Consider the following 22,426-nt stretch of genomic DNA (forward strand, 5'->3'; position numbering starts at 1 on the left):
AATGAATTTTTAGTAATTATTTAACAGTACAAGACAGCTGTGAAGCAAAAAAGGTTTGGGAACAACAGAAATGTCATAATCATTACCACAAAACAAGTTTAAAGCTTTAGCTATGTCAGAGCAGCAACTGATTCAGTTTTTAAAAATAAATTACTACTATGTACACTACAAATACTTTTCATCACACTTTCAACATGTACAAATTGACACAGCATTTTTAATGTCATAAAAGCTTGCTCAGAGCAGATTTAATGAGAGTTAAAAGGAAAAAAAATATTTACAATGTCTCACAAGCAACTACCATTAATGTTAGTTGACAGGAAGCAATAGAGAATATCTACTTATAACTGAAGAATAAGCAGAGCTTTTAGAGTTCTATGAAACCCATCAATTTGGAATACAGTGATTTGCTTTGGTTTTGCTCTTTTCCCCATCTTAGAATCATTAACACAGTTGCCATAAAATTTTACCTGAGCTGAACATGACTCATAATTTATAGCTAAATTCATTGCCAACTGGCCTCAGTTTACATGAATAGTTTCCAAAACGCAATGAATCCTCTGACAAAACTCCAGGCACGGTTTCTGGTTTCCTAGTAAAAGTTTTCCTGGACCCCAAGCACTTCTGCATGATGGCTATGCTCTTACTGTAAAATAGCCTGAGGGAATAAGATTTATGTCGGCGCAAAAAGACCAGAACCCAGACAATGCACATTATTCAACACCATAAAAATAGAGACATTAAGACAATGAAAAAAAACCCCAAAAATAAACCCTGATGTAGAACTACAACACATCCATGCAGAGCACTAGTGGACAGCTGCTAGTGTTAGTGCTGGAAGTATTTAAAATTTCAGTTGAAAAGTGGAACTCTCCACATCATATTTAGCCTTGCCAAGAAAATTACAACTCTCTCCTAATATTATCAAATAATAGGGTCTTTCTCATTTGACAAGAACATGCACAGAAGAGAACAGAGGAAAGCCTCCACATGGAGAATAAATGTCCACAATGAAAGGACATGGAAGCACAGGCCTCCTCCTTATTGACATTTTTCATCTGAAACACACTATTATCACATCAATTTGCTTGGAAACATTTTGGACACCAAACAGTGGGAGAAGAAAATAGAGCTGCACAATAGATAATTTTTAAAAATAGATTAGGACAGAACATGCATGCAATAAGAAGGAAATCCTCTCAAGCAGGGGTATAACTGTATACAAGTTCTGACCCTTATCCCATTTCCATCAGAGACCAGGACAATTTTGCTGCTAGTTTTCTAGGCAACAGCAGTAGGGTCTCAGCAATAAAGTGGGATGTCTCTTCCCCCCCTGCCTTTCACATGTTTTGAGTTTCTTATCTTTACTACTGAGAAGTGAAGATTTGCTCACTGCTGAGAGCCTTAAGGCTAAAAATACTGTCGGGACAAAAAATTCATGAAGAAGATGAGAAATTCTTTTTGGTTTATGTGCCCAGAAGCTGTGCTCCAGCATGCCTGGGAGGGATGCAATTATGCAGTTAGACAACTGCCAGCTCAGTGATGAAAAGTTGTTCATTTTCTACAACCCAACTCAACAGCTTCTCCTCACACATCTCCAGCCCTTCTCCATGTGGGAAGTGGCACCACCTGCCCATGGAGATCTTAAGCACCTAAAAAGTGAATTGATGGCACACAAGTCCCACAAACCTCCTACTTGCCTCTGCCTAAATTAAAATAAGAAAGTTTGACTACTGATGAGTGAAGAACAGAAAGGTTGAAGTGGTGGGTGCATTTTAGTTGGCTCATTTTAATGGATGAGCAGCTCACGAGTGTTGAAAGGAACTCAGATCAATCTCTCAAGTTTGCAGACTTGTTCGTGTACTTACTGTTTGCAGTCTGCTTTTTCTCTGTCCCACTCTTTACTCAGTTGTTGCACAATAGTTTTGGAAGTGTCATCTTCGTTCAGCGACCACAAATCTTTGTCTTCGAGGGGCCTTTTGTACCCATGAATTGCCATGCTGCACATATGGAGAAAGACAGTCCAATTCAGTTTGGAAAACAGTACTTAAAACATTGCCAGGAACTCTAGGACTATTAAGCTAACAAAAGCAAGAAGATACTCCACAGAAAGGAAGATGGGAGAATAATTATCACCCTTTGTTCCTTTTATTGATGTCTGCAATTAAAGAAAGGACATGATGTATTTCTAATTGCATGTATTTTATTGAAAACACCACTTCAGAAAAAAAAAAGACAATAAAAACAAACTACCAGAAGCATTTGGATGAAATTGTGGTGTTAAATGGAAACAGTGAAGCTTTGGAAGTGAAAATAATGAAGTTGATCTGGAATAACTGTCAAAGGTGAACGAAATGCAGAAGTGGAGCTCACTAGAACTAAAGGAAAATCATATTTTTCTGAAAACTACAGTTCCTCAACTGTAAGAGGAATTTTGTGAAGGATACAAACATCCTAGTTGTTAAGAATCTCACTGGGGAAGTGAGAACATTCTAGAAGTTTAGAAAGTTCTCATCCTCTCACTATAAAGAACTTTACAGAGCTGTTATCAGGACAGTAAAGTTACATGGGTGGAAGAATGAAGATCTCAACCACCATGGAAAAGCCTTGACAGCTGTTCCACTTCCTTATCATAGAGTAGCAGGCACAATCTCAAATTTGCATCTTTGATACACACACATTTTTTTCTGCAGCCTCAGTTGGTGGCAATCATTTACATACACAGCCCAGTTTACCTTCCATTTTGCACAGAAGGTTTCCTTATAAAAAAGCATTTACTTGTGAACCTCAACAGGAAATAAAATGCACCTTCAGCTGGGTGAAAGGCTTCCACAATTTATCTTGTGGAGCACAGAGCTACATCTTGGTTTAGATTATATTCCAGCATGTGTAGAGCACAGCCAGGCTGCACATCCTATTTGTAATGATACTGTTGCTGCCATGCTTTGCAGAGAAAAAGTTTGGGCTCTCTGTTTCTAAAAAGGCAAATGCTCAAAGTGCTGACACCGTTCTGGATGAAAGAGCATCCAACATCAGCTACTCCCAGAAGGAAAATCTCTGTACCACTCCCTTTGTGCAACACAGATTACAAACAAGTTTCGGGTTTCTCAGCTGTCCAACACTTTGAAGAGAAAACTCACCTTGTAAACCACCAAAATGTCAATCTTGACAGGAAGCCTGAATTTAACTCTGGACATGGATTCTATAATGAATTTATGAGGGGAGAAAACAGAAAATAAATAAAGCAAGGTATTTACCATTACTTTAATATGACAACAGTCTATTTTGATAATTTTTGGCATACTATATAGTATATTACATGTATGTACTTATGTCCTATTAGACATAGGTACATATGAGACATAAAATTGATTTCTTTCATTTCCCATATCATACTGAACTCCTCTTACATCTAAAAATTATTTAATATACTGCCTTTAAATTACACCTGTAAAGTGAAATGTCATTCTAGAGTTTCTGAGATTATCATTTTAGGACGTGAGCTCAACTTTTCTCTCAGCTTGGTTTAAACGTAAATCCAATTCTAGAGACTATATTTGGAGAAGAAATTTAACCTGTGACACCACTAACATCTTCTGTTATTAATGTTTTTCCATATCTGTTCTCAACACATATAGAACTCATTTATTAAGACAAACCTCATAGACTTTCACTAACTTGAGATGAATGTTAAGCAAGTAGAGCACCATATCCTCAAAAAACCCTCTTGAAATAATTACTATTACACTTCAATGTTCATAAATATAATTTACACTTCTGTGAAGCAGCAAGCAGGAAAGTTTCTTTCACTACACAGCTTTAAGCCATTTCTGATGATGCAGATAACGGAAAAAGACTCCAAACCCCAATATTATCCTCCATACCCAGTGTAAAAGGGTCACTAAGTACTGCCATCTCTATGACAATCCAAAGCTGCTTTCAATGCCAAGGACTCTCAATGAAACTCTCAAAACAACATGTAGTCTGTACAATCCAAATAAACAAAGTGGAAAAATACTTACAGCATCCATATTAACAGGGGAAAAAAATGGAGGCTTCTCTTTAAAACACGAAAGTATCAACTCAATGATTATCAAAGCAAAGTAGACATAAAATGTGGTAAACCTGAACCTTTCATTTACATGGTCCTAGAGGGAAAAGAAAAACTGTAAATGATTATTTTATTGTACTTCCAAGCTCCCCATACTCTCTCTGTCTCTCCTTTTTCACTGCTTCTTTTGGCAATTTCTTTCTTCCTCTACAGTTGAATACTGAAAAGCAGTTCCTAGCACAAATTATATCACAAAAATATGCTCCTCTTACTCTGACAAGTGCCTAAGAACATGCTTATCTTCAAGCTTTTCATTAAATCATGTCAAGTTCAAACTGTTTATACATCTTCACTGTATGCAGACACCCTCTGGAATCAGGTCTACATAACATCCTTTTAAATTACCTCATGGGGTTCTTGCACGATCATGTCTTAAGCATGGAAATTGTCAACCCAGATCAGAGAACATCCTTTTACTTTAGTATCTTGTCACTGACAAACAGTGAGTGTTAAATACTTTCAGAAGAAGCTGCAGAAAAACCACTGCATTGCATAATAAGAGTCCCATCTGCTCTAGAGGTATTTCCTTTCCTAATCATGAGTTGGCAGTTTACCTAAAACTTCTTGCTGTGAGGGATGTCCTTTATACAGCTCTTTCATGCCATAATGCCATTCTGAATGTTCTCATTCTGAATGTTCTCATTGTTCACTTAAAATGTTTAAACCTTAAGTGCAAGAGAAGGAATATTTGGTTCTGGGCAGTCACAGGAGGAGAAATGTTACCCAGACTTGTTCTAAGGCTCTGCACCCTCAATTTCAAGATGATTATGGATATCAAAGTCCAATATTCATTTATTAAAGCTGCCTCTAAGTGGTGTTTGAAACAGTCTCACCAGATTGTAGCTATTATCTGACCAAGTTCTGCCCAGGTTCTCAGCTAAGATTAAATTCAATCTCTGCTGGAATATTTACAAAAGCCTGCTACAGGAAAATCTGTGCTAACAGGATAATGCTGCTAATATTACAATGAAGCAAGAAAAAAACAAGAAACTACCAAACAGAATCAACACTGATTTCACTGAGGAGAAGCAAACATCTTAATGTTTTCTAAGCACTCTTTTTCTCTTCCAGGCTTTGATGATCTAATCACTGGAGCAATCTGCCTTGCCCTACTTAGCAAAATTTGTTTCTGTAAAAAACTCAGCAAGTTTCTTACTGTGGGAGAACCTGCTATGCTTTCAAACAGGAATTGTAGCAGTCCAGGTTTCTTTCCTCTCCCTCCAACCTTCTCTCTATTTCCAGCCCCAATGGAGTCAAAATTCTGTCCTCAGCACATCAGGCACTGACACAAGGAAGTTCATGGAGATGTCTAATGTAGCCAAGCTGCCTAAGTAAAAAGGGAACTTTTACTGATTACTACTCATCCCCATTTAAGCAAAAGGGAAAGAGAAAAAAAAAAGTCAGGAGTCGGTTCACATGTACACAGAGTTGGTATTGCTCTCTTATGTCTACCAGGTTCCCAGTATAACCCTGGGCTAAGCAAAATCAGCTTTTTGACGTTGCCCAAGTCATCCAGTTCCCTTCTAGTTACACAAGTCTGAGTCAAGACAACAGAACTAAACTCCTCTCTCTCTCTGGCTTATATCTGGGCTCAGATCTGACTCCAAACTCGGGTGATTAATTCTTTTCACATAGATGTGGATGCTACATTTCCTATTCTCCAAGTGCTCACAAGGATGGCTTGTTACCTGTGGTGTTGTAGTCATGATCTTTGACCAGAAGGGCCCCGTGGCACAAAGCACAGACAAAAACCAGAAGATAATGAGCACTCCAGAGGACTGAATTCCTCTCAGCCTTTCATACTGGATAAGCAGTGTGGCTAAGAGCTGTAAAGGTAAATACAGGAACACATGAACAACCCCATCCCAGTGCTCCCCCTCTTCATACTCTCAGTTGGCAGCTCTTAGAGCCACCAGTGACTGGAAGGACACCAGAACTCTCTGAAATGAGCTCCATCATGATTTCACACAGAAGTCAATGGCAAAACCTCCATCATCTAAGGAGAACTGCAAATAATTGTGAAATAATTTGTTTAGGTGTTTTCAGAGCTTCAGCTTCAGAATTCAATTTTTAAACCTTTGCACATAGGCCTGGGAATAATTAAATATTAGCTACAAACATTTTAAACAAATGTAGGAGCTGCCATTTCTCCAATCCAGATGGACCATCATGACTTGTCTAGAAAATGAGATTTAAAAAAAAATTAACCAAGGGAATGAAAAAACTTAATGGGCAAACTTTACTGCTTTATTTTTCATACAACAGCCACAAGCCTGTTTGTCATCCTAGCCAAAGCCAACTTGTTTTGTTTAATGGAGGAACAACCATCAGATAACAGACACAGTTTTACAAAGTCCAATACTATACTGCACAAGCCATGCTCTGTTGTATTTCTCTATTTAGGCAAAGTTCTATTCAAATTCTCTCCAGACCTGGATCACAAGCCTGGAGAGATGGGTAAAAGCAGGTTGGAAGGCAGAACAATTTCTCCATTATAAATATTTTCATTTACTGAATTTTAATAAGCTGAATCTACTTGAGAGAGAGATTTGTGACTCTGGCTTTTTCAGCAGCAAAATTTGCTTCAATGATACAAATACTAATAATTCAGTCAAAAAAAGTAAGACAATGAAAGCAAAGGGACTCTTTATACTTCATCTGCCTAAGAAAAAGTTATTTGTACTGGTCATAGTGAACAGAAACAGCTACTAACCACAGTGATGCCAACAACCAGTGGAGTTACAAAATAGACTGGTGGAGGGGTTCTGTTTTGCAGGACCTCGTGGAAGGAGTAGAAGAGATCTGCCCAGCTCACACACCACAGCAGGACACCAAACAGCTAAGAGAAGGCAAACAGAAACAGCATTTGGTAAATTCCCCTCCAGGGGCAGTCAGAGAGCTAAAAAAACCCCATTCAGATTCACATATTCCCAGCAAAACAAAAAAGCTCTATAAATACAATCACAGCACTGATCAGCTGCAGTCTGTTGAGTTGTCCCACTGCACTCAAACCAAGGATCTCATCTCAACTGCTCTCTGAGGGATTGGCAATCACAACCCATAGAAAGACTAATGTATTTCCCTGGATTTCCCCCCCTATTTATGTTTGATTGGAAACACAGGCAGCATCCAGAGTAAAGGCAGACATGGCCTGAAGCAGAAGCCTGGTATTTTTCTCCAGGAATAACCCAAGTTATTTGCTGGCCTATGGAAAGAAACTTCCTTGCTTTTCTTATACCCAGCCACTCACAGACCTGAGGGGCTGATAACACCAGGAACCTTTTAAGCACGAAGTACAGATGAAATCAAGTTGCTATTTCATGGGGAGAGTGGCTTGAAAAAACCCTTCTCATGCTTACTTTCACAAAGAGATAGAATTCCCACTAGACCTACCATAATATCTTTGTTCTGCAGCTTTCAGTGGTTTAAACATTATTGAAGGGTGAAGCAGCACAGTTTTGGCTCACAAAGGGGGATTGCTCAAGGCAGAGCAATCTGTTCTTCCCTCTGCCCAGAAAGGTGGGCTCCTAGGAAGGATTTCCTTCCTCAGACGTCTGTATGTGCACTGTTTGTTCCTATGAGCAAGCTCTTCAGTATGATAAATCAGAGGGAAACAATTTTAAACCCTACTGCAGCACTTCCTTGGATGCTGAATTAATAAAAATTAAGTCTACACGGCATGTGGGGCATTGCAAAGAGCTCTCACCGTCTTGAACCTGCTCAGCACGGACAGCACGATATACCCTCGTTTGTTGCGCTTCAGGTAGAAAAGGTAAAAGGGTAAAGCACTCCACAGGTAAATGCTGGGGATCCACGCCAGGATGGTGTTCTGGAAACATGGTGTTAGGTCTGGATAATCTGTGTGTATTGTAAGGTTTGAATCCTGGAAGAAGGACGAGACACGTTTATTAACAGAGAGGCAGAAGTGCTGCCAACTGGAATATCTGCTTGAATGAAGCTGTATTCAGATCCTGATGGAGTTAGCACACGGCCTGAGTAAGAGCTTTCCCAAAATACTTACCCCAAGCACTTGTGGGTAATCTGCTCTAGTTAAAGGGCTAAGTACAGCTAAAAACAGGGCAAAACCTAAAAGAGAAAGACTTCTGCCCTACTGTATTTCAGAGCTGGACACGGATTTTGTAGCAGACAATCCCCTTTTGTTTCTGTCTTTGCCAAGGCTTAGTTACAGGTGCTGAAAGCACCATGTTCCTCAGGCATTCCCAGCCTGGAGTGCTTCTGCTAAACAAAGCTCTTGAGTAAAAATCCTCCACCTGAGAATTCATCCAGCAAGAATGTTCAACACTGTACAAAATGATCAGATTTAGACCAACCTAATGCTGACCCAGGAAAATCCCCTCCATTTATCACTAATACTTTGTCCTTCTTACTCATACGCTTCCAGCTTTAATTACTTCCCTATTCTAAACAAAGGCAAAAGGAATGTACTGAACATGCAGGTAGGAATCAGTTTTTTTTTGAAACATTTCAAGTAATGCTTTGCAGCTGTGATCCTGGACACCACAAGCCACATACGTACTTGTACCTAAAGATTTGAATGCACCTCATGCAAACAGTTACACAAGTTCAGACAAAAATAGAACTTTCAGTAAGGTCAAGGGGAACTTGGTTTTAATCAAACCTCCTGGAAATTCACAACTTGGATTTTGCCATCTGATGTGTCATCTTACACGTGGTAGATAAATACCTACTTGCAGGGAATGTAAAATGGCTTTGTTGTATGGGTGCTGAAAGCAGGCAGGGAGCACAGAGCCTGTGTGAAACCAAGTCACACAAGGTTCTCACTCTGGCCTGAGAAAGCATAAGGAGGAATCTAAACAGTCCTTGGAGAAGGACAGTAATCTTTGCAGGTGTTGTTTAGGATCCTTGACAGAAACAGTCAAGGGGTGGTGTTCCCCAATTATCCAGTGATGGTGATGTGTTGGTTTAATGACCAATGAGAGTTTTACCTCTCACACCTTCTCAGACCTGTCTATAAAAGAAGATCTGGAATAATAAAACTTGCTGTCTTGGGCAACCCAGCTGAGAGTTGATGTGTCATGCTTCACTGTTCCTATAATACAGTGCAACATTGTTGTACTGTCATTAATAAGATGATGATAAAACTAAGATATCTCTGATTCAAATATACCTTATCTCTATACTGCAACAATTCACGTACTTATTTTTGGGTGTGAGCTCTCTGCAGAAGTGTTTCAGTTGCACTGAGCCACTTCTCAACCCTTGTGACAGACTGCTCTGAAAATCAATTCCTCCAAGTATTTCCAGTCCTTCTTTTGTTTACCAACATAAAAGAGATCGAATGCTGAGAGCAGTGGTTGATTTTAGGAGAACAGAAGAGCCACAATCTGCAGAGAATCTCTCCATTTCATTGATCATCTGTCAGAAGGTATGTGCCTCTCTGAACCTATCCACAAACACATGAATGAGCTTGTTAAGTGTAATGAGACTAAAAAGCCTTGGCTGGGTGCAGGACAGTTTAGCTGAACTGTGACACATTTGCCATTCAGTGTTTCAGCTCTGGCGGTAGTGAAGGTTGGCACAAATCCACCAGCTCCACATCTGAACTGTGCCCTTTGTGCAGCTGCTGCCTTTCCAGCCAAGAAATTGCTTTTTTTGGAGGCACTCAGGCACCCAGCATGGGCCAGCAGAATAAAACCAGCCCCAATTACCTCAACAGGTTTGTTCAGACCTCGGGCAACCTTCAGCCACAAATCAACAACACAGCAATTACACAGTAATTCAAACACATGATCAAAACAAAACTCTAGCCCTACATTCAAACTATTTCTGTGTTTTCCTGCAGTGAGCAGGTCTCTGGCACCAGAATGAATGATAACATTTAAAAAGCACTCATTTTTTTGGCTCATAACCAAAACATTTCAGCACCTCTAACATAATATGCTCCTCTAGCAGCTACTCTGCCTGGGGCAGGAGATGCCCTGTAGAAGTTTGGAGCTCTTTAGTTCCCAAGTAGGAGCTTATCTACTCTCATGTATTCAACAAAATACTAATTTCCTCTTTAAATTACATGTGACTTAGCAACGTCTTGAACATATTTGCAATTGTGCTCCTTTTGCTTATTGGAAAAAATCCTGGAAAAGGAAAGCAGACAAAGAATAGCAATAACTGAAGCACAGAATAAAACAAAGACTGTTCAAGGGAAAAAATATTGAGAGGAACCTCGCACCCCCCTGCCCCCCCTTTTTTAATTTAAACCTTTCCTATAAGAACAAAATGTCCACAAATAGCTTTCTGTCTGACAGCAACCTAGAAACTGCCCCAGATGTCCATTAACTTCTGAACTGAACACAAGCTGCCTATTGTATCCAAGACACAGACTGCAGGGCTGCCAAGCCATTGGAAGGTTTTCATTTACTCTTATTTAAATAAAGCAAAGGGTTTGCACTTCTGAATGTAAAAATGCAGCTGGCCAGAAAACAAAAATTCTGTCCTAAAAAAAAAATAAATAAAAAGTAAGTTTTTATTGAGATTTGGTAGAATTATTCCTGAGAATAAAAGTGGAACCTTTCCAAAATTATGTGAAACTACAGGAAACAACAGCCACATCATGGCCAACGAGAATCTACTACTTCCATGGCACATGGGAACAGGGATGTGGGCTGAAGGAGAGACCTGTGGTCAAGGTAACAGGACTGACTATTGGCTTCTTGGTGATGTTCTTCCATGTCCATTTCCATTCTGGATCAGATAAATAAGCTTTCCTGGAAAAGATCTGTTTCTGTAAGTATCTGCTTCTGCTCTGAGAGCAGGCTGTTCCCACCCTGAATAGGTGAGGGGTCCCTGTTAGAAGACACAGTGCCTAAAACTTAAGGAGTTGAATTCTATACAAATAACTTCCTCTCCCTGAGAGCAGACTGGAGTGGTCTAGTGTTCCTATATGTCCTGGGATAGAGCTCTTAACACTTTTATTTATTTTTTCCCTAGTAGCTGATACATTGTCTCTTTTTTGTTGTCTCTCTTTGCATTACAATTATGTAATTATATTTTATTTCAATTATTAAAATATTTTCAACTATTATCAATTATTAATTGTTCTTGTCTCAACCCATGGGATTTACCTTTTTTTCCAAGTCTTCTCCCATCCCTAGTGAAAGGGATTAGTGAGCAGCTGCTAGCTGGGGTTAAACAATATATGATGATATGTTTCATGTAGCAGGGACTCTACAATGAATTATTATTACTTTTAAATCTGGGAGTCTTCAAGTTGTGTTTTTTATCAAGCAGGATCTCTCTTCATGGAGCTGGAAGTTCCACTCTATGGCTTTATAAATCACCACACTGACAGTGTGTATTCCAACATCCAGTCCAACCCTAAAGAACTCATTTTGAGTCAGAATATGACACAAAGGCTCAATACAATCTCTCCTGACCAAGCCAACTTTGTTACATATTGCTAAATACCCTTCAATGCAGCAGTGTAGTAACAGAACTCCACCCTGGAGTACAAACACAAGAAGCAACGGCTGGAAGGACACACCAGCTCTTGGCCTCCTGTCTTCAAGGCTCCTGCTTTAATCTGGCTTTGCCTTCCTGAACTCTGTCCTGGCAAACAGCAAGTTGAAATGTTTCTTGTGTCCTCCTCTGGTTGAGGGTGAAAATACCTGCCCTGGGCTGTCTGGGTGTGAGGATTGTCTTTGGACTTGCTGCTGAAAGGTCTAACACACTGATGATGCTGGGGAGCACCCCTGCTCCTTGGCTCATGGCTCTCTGCTCTCCTGAGAGCTGCTCAGCTTCCCCTGGACATCACAGCTCTGCCCTTCAGTGACAGCCCACTGAAGGCACTCTGCAGGCAGCTCTGCGACCTGGGTTCTGGTGACCCAGCAACAGGCACTTCCCTGTCACAAGGGGAAGTACTCAGCAGCAAATGTTGGGAAACACAATTTTCTCCACAAAGCTCATCCCAGGGAAACCACAAGAGCCAGCACGTCCATCCCACCCAGCATTGCTGTCATCCCACTTACCCACAAGCAAGTGCTGAGGACAATAACCTGTGACCTATTACTAATCCAGACTCACTGTGCTCTGTGGCTTCTCCTGACTGTCAAATGCAGCAGTATTCCCTTGAATACAGAATCCTTGGATGCTGGTGAGATACAGTACTGCAGAAATCACCAGACCAGTATACTGAACTCCCTGGGCACACAATTTACTTAATTCTCTAGTAGTAAAAACAATGCAAACATCCATGGGAAAAGATTAGAGATGCTTGTTACAGCTTCACAGCAGAAAAGGGATCTGTTTGAGTCTAAAACTTATAAATTAGTGGGGTTTTTTCCTCATCAGTAAAGGATATCATTGACAGGGGCCCTTGCCACAGCTTTCACTCACACCCATCACTCCAGTATGTCTTTGGATAAACACAATTCTTGTATTAAGGGCTATCTGGGTAGCAGCACTTGCATTTAAATGACTAGTTTTAAATACATGATCTTCAATTAAGAGAAGGTATTCAACGGGGGAAGCTCTGAACAGCATTAAATCTGCCCTAGTACTTAGTACTTTCTATTATATTCTCCCCTCTGGAAAAGAACATTGCTATTGAAAAAGCCATACTTGAAACTGATAATGCCTTTAAAAGAAATAAAAGTTCAGTGCCATGTATCTTGGGCTTCCTGTACATCATCCATTACAGCATTTAAAGAACAAACAGAAAGCCTAAAACTCGGCTGCAAAACAGAGACAGGGAAATTCCTCTCTGTCCCTTTCCCAAAATCCCCAGATGATGTTAAAGAAGTATGCTGAAAAATACCAGCTAGAGTTTTGGTCTTGAGTTTAAGTAAATCAACTCCTACTCCACTACAGAAGTCTAAAATAAATCTGCCTCACACTGGCTTTACCAGCAGTAAAAATAATTGCTGATGATGGCTTGGAGTGGCTACCTAGAACAGAGGCTAGACAGACTTAGAGAATAAAGGAGGTATTTATTAACGGCCTTCAACAGATAAACCTTGGGCAGTGCAAAGCCTCACAGAGGCTATACCCAAGATGGATGATGGTCACGAGTTTTTCAGACAGATATATGTTTGGTCTATTTGCATATCAGGGTAAATTCTCCAATTACAGCTTCAGGCAATGAAGTCATATTCCCCCAGTTTGCTCTCCCTCAATTCACTTTTGTTTATACTTTTCGGAGCCAGAGGCAGAGGATGTCCTTGGATCTCAGGCCTGGAAGGACTGTTCTGTATGACAAAAATGTGAAGAGAACTTACCAACACTCTATAAGGAGTTCAGAGTTATACACTAATGCAGTACAGGATCTGAAAAATATAAAAGCTAAAATCTTGAGGCATCACTGATGCTGCAGTAATGTTCCTCAAATAGCAATGACAGTGTCCAAACCCTAGGGAAGACTTACAGCATCTGTGCAGTGTCAGGCAGTTGTCTCCTTTAAATGGATACATGCTTCTCTCCAAATTTCTACAGTTCCAAAAAAGTGGTGAAAAGCACAGGAAACACAAACCCAACCTTTATCTGCTGGAAGGTAAAGGCCATTAGGCTGATGTCATTCACACCCTACCCAAGGCTAACACAAACCCTATCAGTGATTCCATGTCAGTTATCACTGGTTTGCATGTTATGGAAGATTAACAAACTGGAATGCTGGCCAGGAAGGTCCATCCAGTATGAAAGATAGGGAAGTGAATAACTGAAAGTAACAATGCCTCCCTGTGGTACATTAACATGGGAATGGTTTCTCATGTAGGAACAAATTGTTAGTGGGAATTAAAATGCAAAGCAGACTCTCCCATCCCTTCTTTTGCCCTTAGGTCTGGTCAATATCCTGCCAGGGACTTCCACTTGCACAGCCTGGGAAAAAGAATAAGTAAAAGGAAAAAATCAAAAGGAAAGAAAAGAAATAAAAAGGATGTCTTTCTCTTGGCTCTACCACACTGCCTACTGCCAGGAATGAGAGTGGATCTGAACTGCAGCACTGAAAACTAGCAGGGCTCAGTCTTAGCTACAGTTCAAGCTTCATCTCAGCCTCTCCATGTCTCACCTCCAATTTCTACCTGTAGTCCATCTCCTCTGCTTGGTCCCTGCTTATAAACTCTTTGGGACCAACTCTAATAGTAATTTTAAAGCATAAATGCCAGCAAGTACAGCTCCAGGCCTCCAGAAGAGTGCCAGTTTCAAATGGGCTTTTCAGAGCACCATTAGCCATTTACATTTCCAAAGGAACAGTGTCACCCTTACTGAAGGAGTTGGATGCTTCATTAATCCACATCTCAATTCTATCTCATGATTACAGAACAACCTTTCCCTCACCTGGAAAAGGCAAGTGGTAACAACACTTCACTGCAGCAGCACTGCTCAGAAAGAAGGCAGGGTTGAGGGACATAAGCATTTACAGTTCTGCATCAACCACACAGTTAATAACCAGAAATAGTATTTTTCTTCTTTACAAGGCACACTGCACCAGGTCTCTACACAAGTGCAGGACACTGTGCAGGATGCTGAACTTTCTTTTCTAGCAGTAAAAGGATCTTTAGTGGCTTATTTTAAGGGATCAAATAGGCCTGGCACAAGGCCAGAGCCTGTAAGAGTCAGTTTATGATCAGGGAGTAACTTGTCACAGGTTTTTGCGCAAGCTGAAGTTTCATGTTACTAACACTACTAACTACGCCATGTACCTGAGGACTAGACATCAGTACTAGACAGTAATTTCCTCTTCTATTCTCCTTTCAGTTTTTGAGTTTTAAGATTAGAAGTTTGGAGCTTCTTTGCTGTCAGGTACTCAGCCCTCTTGCTTGGAGAGAAGGACATTTTTTTTACTTGTGGAAGGGAGGGCATGGTGAAACCATACAGGTAAAAATGCTCAAGAATCGAAAACATGATTGAGAAGAAAATTAAACAGGATTGTTCTACACAAGGAAGTTTCCAACTGTCTTTTAAAATTGACCAAAGCTACTGCTGGGGAGAAAACTTCGTGTTACTGGCATCACTGATGGCTTTTCCTATGGCTTTGTGCAAACACCAACAAAGGAGTGGGGTGCCCTGCTGCAGACCAGTGTGATAATGGCTGGAGGGGGACAGGGGGGATATCCTTGATTTAAGTCATCCCACCTCCTTTCAGTTAAAGGAATTGGGTTAATATAGGGATCACCATAAATGTAGCTCAGTTGAAGAGACAGGAACAGCTCAAACAGCTGCAAATGACACAGTCCCCTGTAATGCCATTTTAAGCCAGCCCATCCAGTTGGGCTGATGTATACTACTAATAAAAACAATTGTTACAGAAAAATTGCCATCACTGCTGCTCTGAGTGCAGTTGGAAGATATACTAGAATAAAAATCATTCAACTGGGGTGAAGAGGAGAGAATTTTTCTTTTAATTGCATAAATGCCAAATGCATTCTCAGTTTCAGACAGAAAAAGTAAATTATTATTTCTGAAACTAAATTACTTTGAAAGAACTCCCATGAAACAGTTTCTCTTCTCCATCTCCTTCATTCTGTTCTAATTCAGCGCTTTATGACACAGGCACATGACATTACCTAAATTATCTAAATTATATTACCTAAATTATCTAAATTTTATTGCATTGACTTCACCTCTCATGTTGCCACGAGATTAGCACAGGGACAAGATGCCAGCTTACATAGGCCCAGCATGGAATCAAAAGCCTGGGCACATTCCTGGGAAGATCTCTGGCTTATGGCCACTCTGCTCTCTTCAAGCTCAGCCAAAGAATTTGCAAGTGGATAATTAATGGCCCATCACAGTCAAGGGGGGATCAGGAGACAAACTGAGCATGAGCTTACTGGGAAAAATCAAATACCTCATTTAACATGTTTTTCAAAATAATTTTTTTAAATTAAAAAATTAAATGTCAACACTAATAGTCTCCTTATTTTAATACATTACAAATTTGCACATGTTGAAAGGAAAGGATTATCTCTCCCATGACACAGCAATTTTCTTAGCAGGCAGGTGAGGCCCATCTCAAAAGGCTTTATATTCCTAAGTACAGCACCTAAATTTTAGCTACATTTTAAGGAGCTCGTCATGTGACTTGGATTTAGTTCCAATATAATTCCTTCTCAGGAGGCAAACTTTATAGCATTTCAAAGTCCCAGACACCACAGCTACCAGCTGTGTCACATAAGCTAAAATGGCCCAGGGAGGAACAGTTGTGTTGAAAGCTGAAGAGTTTCATTAATTGGCAATGTCACCAAAGGGCTCACTTGATACTGGCAGCTTTCAGTGGTATCAAGATTTGTTCACAGCTCTCAGATCCATACTTTGTCTCTCCCAAAGAGTGTCAAATCCAAGACTACAGTCTTGCCATTTACACACAGATGAACAGTATCAGGTCCTGGTTAATACTCCAAATCCAATGCTAAATATTTATATTTATTCTGCTCCTGACATTGGGAATTCCTGGCCCCAGTCAATTAGCAACAGCTTCCATTCAACTCATGCCAAAAATCTGAAAATCTTGGAGAATTTGAGCTTGAGTATTTAATTGATTCTAAGTTCAGGATGTTGCCAATCCAGCTACCCTTTTGAGAGAGCATAACTTCATAGATTTGACGTCTGAAGGGACTATTAAAGTCACCTAGTTTGATCTTCCACCAAACATGAGAAAGAACACAGGTACCTCATGCAGTTATTTGTGAAGAGATTTATAGGGTGGGATTCAGCTGAAGTTGGATGCAGTTAACAAAGATTATACAGATATCTGTATCATGTTTAAATATTTATAAACACTGAACATTCTGTGTTTAGCACAGGGTGGCAGAAGGGGAAGCTAAAATATAAACAACAGCCAGTCTGGACCATACCACCCAACTGCAGGATCCTTTCTTGGCAGTGATCTCCTATCACCTTCTGCTTCACTCATCCTCTGCTGGAACTGATTTAGCTGCAAATACAATGGAATTGTTAAAAATAAATGTTTTAGTATTAATTTAGGGCCAAACCACATAAGTTGTGGGGGGGTTTGAATAAACTTGTACACATGCTACAAGTGTACACTCTTTGTCTCTTCCTTGAAAGAAATATTTCTGCCTTACTACAAATATACTGAGTCATCCTCAACTACAAAAAAATTAAACATGATGCAGCAAAAGAGGAAGTTATGAAAAAGGGAAACTTTTGGCACTTTGGAAATGCATTTTCCTGCTCTGCTGGTTCAGAGAGCAGCATGACTTTTAGCCCAAGTCTACCAAAATTTGACAGAATGACTCAAATTGAAGGAATACTCACAAACCTAAAGGTTAAAGGTGTGCTTTGTATGGGACTATCACAAAGCCAAGACTGAGGTATTGTTTACTCTTGAGAGTTGCTGCAATTTCCTGTTGGATTACTCAAGAGCCTCTGGATGGAGAAGGAGCCAGCACTTCACATGGGATGGGGAAAAACAAGACATCTGTCAGGATACCAAGACACAGGGAGAGCAAGGAAACTGAGCTGTCAGCTGAGCAGTATCAAAAGGAACTGAGAAATTGTGGCCTCCCCTTTGAAATGTTCTATCACTTGTTCTCTTATTTCCCATTTGTGCTGTCAAAAAACCCCACACCACCCAAAACACAAGCTACTGGTTAAACCCAGGCACTTGGCATGTCTGCAGACTGAGGTGTTTATTTGCCCCTCATCCCAACATCACTCAACAGCAGTGCTGAGCACCTAATGTTTTAATCCCACAGCAGCCACTGTGCCTTTTACTCAGAGAGGCTGAGCAGCAGAAAGACAAGATTTCTCTCCGCTAGAACAGAATTAGTTTTTTTCCAAGTTTGTGCTCTTTAATCACTAGGCCAAAACAATCTGGCAATCACTCCCCAGGAGATCACTTTGCTCCCCACTCAAAGAAACCGCTCACTTTTACTACAGTGGAGGACACAAGCAATAAAGAAGTGGTAATTCACTGGTATCTGCTTCTCAAAATGGAGATTGTGGGTCACGTTAATTGACACACCTATTTAGCACTCTCACTATCACACAGCAAATATGTGACACAATAAATGGGAAGTAATTATGGGCACTGGTAAAGAACACACCTAAGGCCTGCCTTGTGTGGGTATGTGTTTTCACATTCATCTCCTCCCCAAAGGCAATTAGCATGGGAACACTGCTAGGAGATATTAACAGCTGAAGGAGACAGTGGGATTCCAAGTGCTCAGATGAAGAGATTGTTCACAATGCATTATGAAAACATAATACTCCAGTTGTTCCTCTTTTATATATAAATAACCTACATTTGTATTAGGAATTTGCTGATTCCGTGTTCAACAGGTAAAGTAACTGGAAGCCAAAAGCTTTTATAGATTTCTAATGTGATCTACAGTGCTCCCTTTCATTTCTTATTTCTAAAATGAATTGAACAGGAAATTATTTTGCCTCTGCAAAAAAAACCCCACAAAAAATGCAACCAGCAAAATTTCCAGCAAAATTCCCCACCCTGAATCAGGATGAGGAGTTGAAACCTTAAAACTTCCAATAAGCTAAAAGAAATCTGATATGAACCAATCATTTAAATTGATATATTTCAAGATAAACATTTTCATGAGCTAATTCTGAACTATTTTGGTTTTATTCTGATCCTTTCTTAACAGAAAAGTATTGTAGTCATTTAAACTCCAGAACAAAGAACTGTTTAAATTGGAACAGCATGTTTCCTTTCACTCTAAACAGTTTTAAAAGTGACACCAATGCAACATTCAGCTTCCAAAAATATCTGGATTTTCTTTGACAAAAAAATGGAGAGTCTAAGTTCATCAAGTAATGAAAAATTGAACATTAATACTGGTGTACGTTTGATCAAGTTCTTGTTTTGAGCTGCAAAGCTAGATACCATTCATTTGTTTGGTGCACAGGCTGAGAATTGCCTTTTACCTTGTTCTCCCTTCTTCAAATGCAGCAAGAGAAACCCCAACTTTTGTGGGCAGATTTCAGATAGTAAGCCTTTACCTCTGTTTTCTTATGGAACAACATATTCACACAGCAAATCATGTCAAGGTGTCTGTCATCTACCTGGTCATCACTTAAAATATCCTAAAAATTCACTGTGTACACTCCTGCTAACAGAAAATACTGCCAAAAATAGAGTGATCGCTGAGTTCAACCTGGTGGTCACAGAGTCACAATGTTACATTTCTCAGAGTTCTTGAGCTCCACTTTTCAAAACAATTAAAGAGATGGAAAGTTGCTTTGACCCCAAGGAACTGTGGAAGAAGAAAAGAAACAGGTCCACAGAGAGCAGCCCAGAGAGCTGGTGCTGGTGTGTAACACTACAGCATAAAGTACAGAATGACACACTTACTTCGTACTTCAGACCAGGAAATCTGTCTGGATATTTACACCAACATATCAATAAACTGCTACCAGACTTGTTGCACTACCAGCCTTCCTTGAGAAGCTAAGATCTGCTTCTGGAGGCGGCCAATAGATCAAGGAGCAGGGCTGATCTGTTTGCGCTTGTTCCTGTTCTAGAAGTGTTGATGGTAGAAATAATACATGAAAATACTTGTTTGAGCAAGCTTATCTGCCAGCAGAGAGAGGGCAGAGCACTTGGAAATGAAATACAAAGAAATGTAACCGAGGGGCTTAGGAGCCAAACTCCTCTTTTAAATACTAATATTGGGACAGATAGTGAAAGGTAATTAGTTATCTGAGGATGGAACTCAGCATAAAGTTCTCAGAGCTAACTCCTTGTGCTGTCCTGTAGCAGCTTTCCAGCAGTGATGCAACTTCGGACACTCCTCTTGGGGAAACCCAGTAACAGCACAGACACTCTCACCATCAGAGCACACCATGGCAGCAATTTCCAAACTTTTGTGCTTAAAAACCCAGCGCCCGCTGCAATCAGCCTTTCCAAAGGGCTGAGGGCTCCGAGCGCTGACAGAAGTCACGGCAGTCCTCCGGGGCTAGTGACCATCCTCGGCTGCCACCAACCCATCCCTCTCCTAGCAGTAACAAAGCACTGAACGGGGAGCACTTTGCCAGTCATGGAAGTGACTCCGAAGAGCATAACACGAGCTAGAACAAAAAGGAAGAGCCCCGGGCTCATCAGCGTGAGGTCCAGAGTGGAGTAGAGGACTAGGCTGGGGAAGCTGCATCCCCCGTGGGATGCTCTGTGGGGAAGGGGGGTCTTGGCTCCGGTGTGGAGATGCTGAAGGACAAACAGAAGGGAGCAGCCCTTGTACTGCTCCTGGCCAAGCGGAGGCACGGCCCCGCCGAGCCCTCAGCAGCCGCAGGACCGGGCTGCCCGTGCTCGCTCGGGCCCGTCCCAGGGGACACCGGGGAAGGCCCGGGCGGGGCGGGCGCGGCCTGCCCCGTGAGGGGGGAAGGGGAGAGAGGAGCTTACCCAGAAGCGGGAGCCGCAGAAAGCCTCCATGGCAGCAGCAGGAGCGCAGAGCTGTTGCCGGAGCACACCAGGCACCGGGCGGGGGTAGGAGCCGGTTCCTTCCCTGCCGGGCGGGCCGGGGGCGGGGGCGGCGGGGCCGGCGCGCCCCATCCCACCTTCCCTGCAGGCGGCGGGAGGAGCCTGCACCGGGCCCGCTCGGGCCACGAGGGACACGGCACACGGGACAAGGTTTGTCCTGGGCGGTGGCGGAGCCGGCTCACAGGAGGGGCTGCATTTCCTCTCCTCCTGAGCCCAGGCACCTCACCCCGTGGCTGCCATCCCAGCCCGGGCAGCTGTGTGACCTGCGGGGACAGCCACACCCCTGCTCGTGGATGGGGACTTCGGTGGTACTTGTCAGGAAGAAGCTGTGGAAACTGCCATCCCTGGAAGCGTTCAAAGCCAGGCTGGACAGGGCCCTGAGCAACTTGTTCTGCTGAGTGGCATCTCTGCCCATGGCAGAGGGTTGGAACGACACGATTTTAAGGTACTTTCCAACCCACATTGTTCTCTGATTCAAATGAAGTGTGTGCTGAGGAGTGCGCAAAGCTGGGCCCCTTGCTGGCTTTGGGCTGACCGTGTCCATCCATCCAGAGCACTCAGGTTAATGTTAACGTCGTGGAGAGGCTGCTTGTCTCCCCTTCAGAGTGCTGTGGATTGTGATTTCCCCAGCAGGACTTAACTTGGCATCGTATTGCTTCTCCATCCATCTACAGCCTCTTCCTTGATGCTGATTTCTTCTGTTGTAGACCCGTGATTAAACCCATGGCATGGATCCTTGGATTTTCAAAAGCCTTCAGTCAATATATTTTCGTGATTATATGTAATTAACAGGTTTCATAGTGTAGCACCTTGGACACAATCTGGATTTCACCTCCCCGTGATGCAGAAACACTGTTTGCTTTCTTATTTGTTAGGACTTCTACAGTATTATTGACCTTCCAACACCTGCTGTTTGTTCACCCACTTGCTGCAGCATCTGGTTCAATTATCATCTCACACAAAGTAACCCTGCTGCCACAAATCTACTTCAATGTTTTAAGAGTCTGAGTTTCTTTCCTTTTGTAGCATGTGGAACTCTCAGAAGGATGTGGTCTAAAATGCTCACCAGAAGAAAAAGGAGTAGAATAGAATAATAAATCAGAGAATCGGAGAATCATAGAATGGTTTGAGTTGGAAGGGAGATTAAAGCTCTTCTAGTTCCAACCCCCTGCCATGGGCAGGGATGCCACCCACTTGATCAGGCTGCTCAGGGCCCCTGGTCCTGAACACTTCCAGGGATGAGGCATCCACAGCTTCTCTGGGCAACTTGTTCCAGTGCCTCAGAGAAAGGCAGTGCTACTGTGTCCCAAAAATATGTCATCCCTAAAGAAAAAATATTCTGTTAATCTTTTATGGAGATACTGTGACTGTTTCCCACCCAAAGTACTATCAGAGAAATGAGGACTGCTAAGAATTTGCTTTAGACATTTACTACAACCTGAAAGTGTGCTGTTCTCATTAGTTTGGGAAGATAAGCTCTTGCCCAAGATAAGGTTCTCAGGTGATTGCCTACAAGATCTGAAATGTCAGACTGAGCCAGGTTAATCAACACAATCACATTGCAACCCTCTGGAGGAAACACCAGAGAAACCTTTGCCAACTGGGTGAATGATATCTGAGGACACAGCGGGTTGGCCTCGCAAGTCTTACTGCAAAACTTCTGTTCCGTGGAATTGTACTGCAATAAAAGAAATAGCTGGGAGTTACCCTTTTATGGCTCTCTAAGTCTCCTCTCCTGCAACAACCTTTGAGAGCAGCTGCTCTGAGAGAAGTGCTGAGAATTTCATGTCTCCTGACACATGGACATGCTCCACTGGGTTTCTTGCACCAAGGAGCAAGATAGGGTGCAGTTTGAGAATGTGCTCAAAATTAAGACCAGCTCTGACATA

The 22,426-nt window shown here is 41.6% G+C and overlaps 1 protein-coding gene across 2 annotated transcripts in view; it reads right to left on the reverse strand.

The window, feature by feature from the left end:
* The window catches only part of ABCC3 (ATP binding cassette subfamily C member 3), a 48,254-nt gene extending 27,688 nt beyond the window's left edge, over nt 1-20,566 (reverse strand). For both annotated transcript variants that reach the window (XM_005526724.3, XM_088065310.1), the window contains exons 1-7: nt 20,460-20,566; nt 7,818-7,994; nt 6,825-6,950; nt 5,800-5,937; nt 4,023-4,148; nt 3,141-3,202; nt 1,869-2,000 (exon numbers count right to left, since the gene is read on the reverse strand). In XM_005526724.3, the coding sequence (XP_005526781.3) occupies nt 1,869-2,000; nt 3,141-3,202; nt 4,023-4,148; nt 5,800-5,937; nt 6,825-6,950; nt 7,818-7,994; nt 20,460-20,489 (791 nt within the window). In that variant the 5' untranslated portion in view covers nt 20,490-20,566. The remainder of the gene's footprint in view (nt 1-1,868; nt 2,001-3,140; nt 3,203-4,022; nt 4,149-5,799; nt 5,938-6,824; nt 6,951-7,817; nt 7,995-20,459) is intronic.
* Nucleotides 20,567-22,426: the final 1,860 nt, after the last annotated feature.

Source organism: Pseudopodoces humilis, chromosome 21, assembly GCF_049639895.1.
Source record: "Pseudopodoces humilis isolate 2021_Gansu_Grassland_sample_001 chromosome 21, ASM4963989v1, whole genome shotgun sequence".
Taxonomy (NCBI): Eukaryota; Metazoa; Chordata; class Aves; order Passeriformes; family Paridae; genus Pseudopodoces; species Pseudopodoces humilis.